The sequence below is a fragment of the Ziziphus jujuba genome, chromosome 6, assembly GCF_031755915.1.
Source record: "Ziziphus jujuba cultivar Dongzao chromosome 6, ASM3175591v1".
Lineage (NCBI taxonomy): Eukaryota > Viridiplantae > Streptophyta > Magnoliopsida > Rosales > Rhamnaceae > Ziziphus > Ziziphus jujuba.
Genome location: NC_083384.1, coordinates 19,316,046 through 19,324,462, shown reverse-complemented (window position 1 = coordinate 19,324,462; position 8,417 = coordinate 19,316,046). Strand labels below are relative to the sequence as shown.

General features: G+C 32.6%; 1 protein-coding gene across 1 annotated transcript; it reads right to left on the bottom strand.

Moving 5' to 3' along the window:
• Nucleotides 1-464: 464 nt before the first annotated feature.
• Nucleotides 465-7,936, bottom strand: LOC107430263 (peroxisomal acyl-coenzyme A oxidase 1). Its single transcript, XM_048464054.2, has 14 exons — nt 7,541-7,936; nt 6,870-6,978; nt 6,677-6,738; nt 6,212-6,421; nt 5,813-5,900; nt 5,549-5,711; nt 4,787-4,985; nt 4,044-4,241; nt 3,155-3,286; nt 2,346-2,466; nt 1,950-2,060; nt 1,519-1,588; nt 1,018-1,201; nt 465-942 (listed from the first exon to the last, which is right to left on the bottom strand). Exons 1-14 carry the CDS (start codon nt 7,676-7,678, stop codon nt 733-735), a joined length of 1,995 nt encoding a protein of 664 aa, XP_048320011.1. The 5' UTR covers nt 7,679-7,936; the 3' UTR covers nt 465-732.
• Between the last annotated feature and the right edge of the window lie 481 nt (nt 7,937-8,417).

The window sequence follows — 8,417 nt, the reverse complement described above, 5'->3', positions numbered from 1 at the left end:
TTAGATTTGTATGGACTCTCTTAAAATCTAAATCGAATACCTCAAAACTTTAAAAGACTTTTAAAATCCTTCAAATTCTAAATTAAATACATCCTCCTTAATATAACTTTAGTAAATTTATTATGTGCGCTAGCATTACTCACTAGCACTCATCATTTAACATAAATTTGGATTAAATATTATAAGCTTATAAATTAACTCAAACAATAATATAAGAAATAAGTTCAACTTAATTGGAAGGTAGTATTAAGAAGTACAAAATTACTTCTTTAATTATTATCTCTAGAAATCCTAGTTATTTCATTTTAATCCATTACTTAAATCTATTATCTTTTTATAATGGTAAATTTAACCCAATTTTATATTTTTTCCTAAAAGAATACATAAAGTGCAAGAAAAAAAAGGTTAAAATTCAAAGTGAAGTTTCTGTAATAATACAGCAGTCAATATGCAAAAATTTCAAATTATAAAGAAATTTTCCGAAATTATGCCTTATTATAATTATGAACAAGTCAAGGAGGAACAAACAATCAGTCAAATAACAAGTATTTTGTACCCCCGAACATGTTCGCCGTAACTAAATAACTTTGTTCAACTACATACAAAATGTTACAAATCTTGTACAAGTAGCTGCTCAAATTCCTAGAAGCTTTATTAGCAAACAAGCAAATCAAAACATAATATTGAAAATAAATAGCATATTAGTTACTATTCGCATATTTGGTATATTCTTCAAAGTCTTGCATTACGAAGTTGCTGCTTCAACATAGGCCTGATGTATTCATGGAAGCCATCAGGCACAACTGAATCGTTCAGAGGATCCTTCCATGCCTCTTCATAGAGTTTCGGATAAACATTACCATCATAGCGGCCAAGAACCGAGCCAAGAAAGTGGTCAGTATAATTAAATGCATCCACAAGTGCAATGGCATTGGGACGAACCTAAGGATCCAAAAACTCATGATTAGAAGCATGTATGAGTGAGTAGTTTCTTAAGGAATGTCGTTCAAGGCAAACCTGGGAATAAAGAGAACGAAGTTGATCGTTTGCAATTGAAGCTTGCTTGGATGAGATAACACCGGTGGAAAGGAAATCACCAAGATGTTTATGAAGAAGAAACAAAGCATATATGTTACAGAGGATCTCCAACTGTTTTTTCACGCCCTTTCCAGGAATGTTTTGCTGCAATTTCTCAATGAACCTGTACATAAAGATGCTTCTTAGACAAGATTACCACACTAAATATCAAAAGAGACATGCTCATTTCTGTGAAGAAAGCAGAGGCACATAAAATTACCCGTCAGAGAGTATTTACATGAATTGATCAATAAGTTAAAACCAAGGGCATAAATACTTACAGAAGACTAATGATCTGTGACAATAGCATTTTGTACTTTGACAAGTGAGAGAGCAATTGTCAAAAAGATAGAGGAGCTAGCACAGTAGCCAAATTTACTGAATTGCTAAACTAGCGACTCCTAAAATCTCAATAGACATATTAATAAGGAAGAAGCTTACTTGGAAACAACAATTAATTGGCAATGTGCAACTGCTGCCTCAACTAGATCAGCAGAGAGTTCCAAAAAGCCTGAAGAAAGGAATACGAAGAAATCATTTGGTCAATAATAACAAAGTAATGATATTTTTCAAACTTCATCCTTCTGGAATAGATAAATTACAACTAACTCCCATATGTTATTATTGCATATAAATATGACCTAATAACATTGTCTTCTATTCACCGGAGTAATAATACTGTACTGTATCTGGTCAATTAATGGAGCAAATCTAACACAAATTAAAGATGGACATACTAACAGTTGCCTCATAGTGATTTAAAGACAATTGTGCCAACTTCAATCATCCTCATGGTATTCTGTTCAGATACTTCAACAGGAAATTACAAACACAATGCAAACAACTTAAATTTTCATCGAGAAAACACATACCCTCTTCTGGATTTGCAAACTTGCTAAGTCTTTGAGCACAAGCAACAGACATCCTAACAGCCCTTGCTTCAAATGCCTCCAGTATTACACTAGGCTTTAACCAATCCTCAGCTGTAGGACAATAAAAATAACAAAAGTTAATTTAGTCTGCACAAACAGTAGCTCATAGACCACATTTTAGAGCTAATCATATTAGTTCTCAATCCTCTAGGATTTGGTTGCAATCAAAATCTTAGTTCTCAAGACACCAAAATGTACACCACCAAACCAATCTATATAAAGATGAATATTAGTTTGGCTCAGGATGTCATTGTAAACAATCTAAAATCCAAACAAACTACGTATAATGAAAGCTTGGAACCGAAAATACATTAATTTAGAAACATTGAACTAAACCTTTTTGAGCAATTGAACTACACTGCATCAAATGTTCCACTCGCAGAAAATAAGCTGTGGTTCCAACAGGTTTTTTATCAGACCCCAGCTGAGATACAGTCTTCATAAGAAACCTTGCAACCTACATAAAATTTACAAATTAATTAACAAGCACATTTTCCATAGCTCTCAAAGCACAGAAGGATAGACATGATGTGGACCTGAGACAGGTATGTTTTAGTTATACAGGAAGGATTCTTGCTAGTATCATGCAAGACATGATACACTACCTAACATATCATTACGCAATAGCTACGATATGTATCGTTACAGACAAAAAACAATATATATCTCAAGTACATCAAAAATTAAAACGTATCATCAGAACTGCATCTATCATCAAAAACATTAATGCATTACATGCAACAAAAAGGCAGCAATTCATTTTTATGGACCAAAATATTGTATGGCGCAATAACCAGAGTATATAAACTCAAAAAAATTTTAAAATGCAATTAAGAAACAATAAAAATGCAAGATTCTTCAGCTAGCTCACTGTAGATATATTAGCATTCATCTTGCATTGTCTCAACTAACCATATACTGTCTAGCATTCGTCTTGCATTGTCTCAACTAACCATATACTGTCTAGCAGTGTACACTTCAAATTTATTATTTCGTTAGTATTGGTTGGTATAAACAACAATTATTTACAGATTCATATTAATCAACCAACAAACACTACTTTTACAATATTTTATTTTAAATAAATACCTACAAATAGTGAAAGGGAAAAAAAAATAACAATAATAAATACAAATTTCTCTGACCTGTAAAAGTAGCACAATATTATCCCCTTCATAAGTACAAGCAGGAACATAAACTGCAAATAACTCAGGAAGTCCACTGCTACATAAGTAACCATGCCCACCACATAATTTCCGGCATTCTTCAATTGCATCCTGCAATCCAAGTAAATATTTAGTCAACTCAAACAAAGGAAATTAGAAAGCAATACCTTACTTTCAATTCAACAAAACAGAAAAAACAGAAAAACTACAAAATTCAATGCAACACATACAAAACATTCGTGCATTTAATGCATGAATTGAGCTAGACAATTCCACAAGGATGCAAATCCAAAAAAACTTAGGATTGTGCTATTACCCAATAAGCATCAATACTTGTAATATGGAGGTCTGGAATTAAACTAAATGAAATGAACATGGAAAACAAATAAAACATAACAAATTAAGGAATGGTAAACAGTTCTCTTAAATGACCCATGAAATAAGCTCAACAAAATACAATTTTCACGGATGAGACTATGCACATCCTTAGTTTATCAACATTTTAACTCTAATACTAAATACTTAGATGGTACATAGCAAAGCTGAAAGATCTCAACAGAACATTGGGTTACATGAACTTTGGCTAAATTATCATTTTGCATCATAGAATATTGTGCATGACAATGTCATTTTGATTCTTTTGAATGCTTAGGAACCAATGGAACAGTTATAAATCACTGACATCAATCACCCTCTATCTTTTCTATTTCTCTTTTCTTTTTCTTTCTGGGGGGCACTGTTTAGACGAATAAAAATTTGCTATCCCATTAGTGTGTGCCAGACAGAGGTCACTTGAAATATCATGTTGTAACATGAAGTTATAATAAGCTAATGCATATAAGTAATATGGTCAATAATGATCACTTACAGCGGTTGCTGAAGTAGTTAAAGACTTCAAACCCGCAGTGCATGCATGAGCCTCAGGCAATGTCGAGAAATCATTGGCTTGCAATCTTTCGGTCACATCCGTATACAACCATTTTAACCACTCACCAACAAATCTGAAAGCATAGGCAGAAGCCAGCAAAGGGAAGAGCCTACTCTGCTGAGTTTTGTAATCAATCACCTAAAGCAAAATGGAGTAAATTTGTTAGATAGATCCCCAAAAAAACATATAATATAAGAATGGACATAAATTCCTATAATAAGAAAGTATTTCATTGCACAATTTTTTGCAATTCAAATATTAAACTTCTAACTATGAAATAAGTTGTTCAGGCTATCCATTTGTCATCTTAAGTGGTTGTTAAATCAGATCATCCAGCGTTGCTAAGCCTAGATATATTGCTGTCATGTTTGCAAATTTCATCTCAATTAAAATGAGCTACCATGCAATCTATGTATAGTGTCTACTAAGCTGAAATATACAACATCCAAATAAATAGAATCAGCAAATTTTACCCAATAGACATCAATTCAGTATATCTTCTATAACAATTTCGCACAAAATAAGCATGCTTAAGTTATTTTAAAGAAGAAATATTAAATGTTTGAAGTCGGTGGTATCACTAATTACTCATACTACTTTCTAAAACTTTGCAGTATCAAATGTATTTCAACTAGATTTAAGAACTAACTATAGAACGAAATAAACTGTAACAGAATGCATACCTGGGTCTCAACACCTCCTTTCTGTGAACCAAATTGTCTACGAACAGCACTATACCTTGTGGCAATGCAAACTGCCCGTGACAGAGCACAGGAAGCATCAGATACAATTGTTTGTCTCACAAATACCATGGTTCCATAAACTAGCTGCCGTGGAACATTGGAATGCACATATTTCCCTTCTCTTGTAACTCGAGAAACCCTGGCCATTGTGAAAGAAATTTCAGAATAGCAATCTTAGTCAGATGTTTAACACAATTTGAAATTTCTTTTGCACATGGATAATTATTTATTTTTTTCATAAGGAAACACTCATGACGAATCTTCTCAATGCTCCTTTCAATAAAATCTTAGGCTATGATTCTAACTGAACCTTTTTTAATCCTCATTAATGATAGGTCTTGATCAAATAAATGCTTTAATGTAACCAAAAACAAGCCCTGTGTTCCATTGTGTCCATGTACATTCTAAAAGTAAAGCCCCAAAAAATTGGCTAGTCAAGTATGCTAAGAGCGTGTCTCATTAGTGTTTACCCAGCTGAACTTACAATGCAGAAAATTTCAAATTAAATTGGTTTCAACCACATACTTTAATCAGAGACAGTAGAAAAGAAGATGAAATCAACAAGTGAATCCTCAACTATCTAAAGGAACACATCTTTCAATTAAGCTATATGCATCATACACAAACACAATATTATATATATATATATATATGGAGAGAGAGAGAGAGAGAGAGAGAGAGAGAAGAGAGAGAATTATTAACCTCATTAACATTTGATTCCTAGGTATGCGCACATTATCAAATCTTAACACCCCATTGTCCATAGTGTTGTATGCTCCATTACCAAATTTCATTCCAATATCACCAATTGTAATGCCCTCAAGAGGTAAGTGATCATCCAAGCTCCGGAGCTGGACGATGAAACCTAAAATTGGAATTTGATATTTGATATCATAGATCATTCTCCAAGTGAAAAATCAAAAATAAATAAAAAGAAAAATAAAATTTAATCAATGTGACAATTACCGTGGACTCCATGATCCTGACCATCAGTAATAAGGCGAGCATAAACAACAGCATGAGTGGAAACTTTACCCAATCCACCGGGCCACCACTACACATAACAATGAGCGAAGAATGGTAAGAACAAAATCTAGAAAGTTCAGCCAAGAAGCAACCCAAAAAAAAAAAAAAAACAAAAACAAAAAAAAGCATATACAGCAGAGGAACAGATAAGGAAATTATTAAAGTAATAAAAATAAAAATCTCCATTGGTCATGTTTAAAATAATCTTTGTAGAAAAAAAAAAAAATCTCGTAACAGTAACATGTCTATGCTATGAGCTTGATATCTTGATCGACAGAATCGTTGCATTTTTGTCCAGATAGAAAAAGGGGATTAGATTTTCATCAGCCATTTACTCACTTTGCTTGAAGTCAGCGTAGGGCTATTAATAATGAACTCGTCCGTCTGGGGGTCAAAAGTTGCAGTGGTTTCAAGCCCTTGAACATTGGAACCATGTCCAAGTTCAGTTTGTGCATAGCAACCGATTATCTGCATCTTATAAGCCAAGGGTAGCCATTTCTGTTGCTGCTCTTCAGTACCTTGTCCTTTAATAGCAGGCACAAACATTCCCTGCATATAAATTATATGTTAAATTCATATTACAAGCTAAGATTCCTAACCTTTCATATAGTTTAACACCTTGAAGAAACATTAAAAGGAATCTTTTCAAATGCAGAATTCTTACGAGTAAAACAAATGCAACTCAATATAGAGAGTGACAATTTTCCTCTCAAATTACAAAGTGTCTACATTCCTGAACGCACACAGAGGCATATCTCCATAAGAAAATTGCACATCCACCAGAGAAAGAAAGTTTGTACTTACCCAGTGAAGATCTGTGAAAGCAGGTTCATCCACATAAAACCTCAACTTTGATGCCTCTTCTTCTGCAGTAGAAAAACTTTGCACAGTTTAAATTCTATGATCACAGATTTTGGATTTTTATTTTAAGAGGGCAAGAGATCTTTTAATCTACCATAAATAATTTATAAAACCAAAACTCGCAGACGAAACATACCAGTAAGTCTAAGCTCTATAATCCGTTTCCAGGCATAAGCTGCTTTTCTCAGTGTGTTTTTAAACAACTCTTTTCTACTTAACATGGTTCTATTATCCTTTCGAAATGCCTAATAAGAAGAGAACAATTCAAAATATCAGACTTGCAGCAGATTAGAATATAATCAAAGAACACAAAGTGCATCCTTGCTGCTTTTTGTTGAGAAAACACCGATTAAGAATAAATTCATAAAAGCTTTCAAGGATAATTAGGCAACCGACATTTGCAAATTGACATAAGGTGATGATATCTACAATTACAAAAGGAGTTATCAGTATGCACATAAATTTGCAAGTTCTCTGTTATACTGCACCAATTTTCAGAAACGAAAAAGCTTTTAATTTACTGAAGGACAAAAATAAATAATTTTCAACAAGAAAATGCTAAATTTTACTTAAGAGACAACTATACCGAGATGTACAAACATGAACAGCTACAAATCAAACATTTTAACCATAATAACCATCAGTTTAACAGTAATAACACCTTATGGTGTCAATTTCAGATGTATCTCTCACATTCTCTATCTCCAAACAGATGAAAATACGACAAAAACAAAATTGCATTATTATTCTTAAAATATAATAATAATAATAATAATAATAATAATAATGAGAAATAGAAAAAATCACCAGATCGCTGGCGACGAGTCGAGCAATCCGATCGGAGATCTCAAAAGCGTGACGAGAACCGGCCCAGACGATCTTCATCTCGTCAACATCGAAGTTTGCCTTCTTCCTTTCGCTGGCTAAATGATCTCCGCCCTCCATTCTCAGCAATCCAACTCTAGCTTTCAAACACCCAAAAAAAGACGGCGAAATTTTCAGAGAAACCAAAACGATAACAAAAAAAAACTTGGCTCTCTGATTTTTGGTAGGTGGCTATCAAATGACGATGATTAGACGATTCGAAGATTATCCTACTTTTATATAATGGAATTGGACTTTTTAATAATTTTTTTATTAATTTTCTTTTACAAGCATTTTTTAGCCGCGGAAAAGAAGGATTTTGCTAAGCTTACCTCGACGCTGTATTGCGTTTCCCAATGCTCATCATGTTAGATAACTACCCTCTTCATTTTTCACATCACCAAAAAAAAAAAAAAAAAAAAAAACAAAACTTTTTTTTTTTCATTTTTTATTTTATTTTTATTATTTCTTTTAGAGTAGTATTTTTCACGTGTGCAACATTACAATTTGCCAAAGTTTTGTTTTTGACTTGCTATTTTTCGTCAATTTGTTTTTTAATTTTCTTTCTCAAAATTATTTTTGATACATTGTTTCGCAGAGATGAGATTTTTTTTGTTCTACTTTATATTATCTAGTTTCTTATAACCAAAAAATTTTATAAATTCATATGTTATTTAGATATTACGGTGCATATGATTTATCTATCGTTTAACTTATTTGACACATGATTAATTGACGTCGTACAACTGTTGTATTCAACTTTTTATATAAATTTTTTGACCAAAAATTGAAATATAAAAGATGGTCGGAACACAAAATC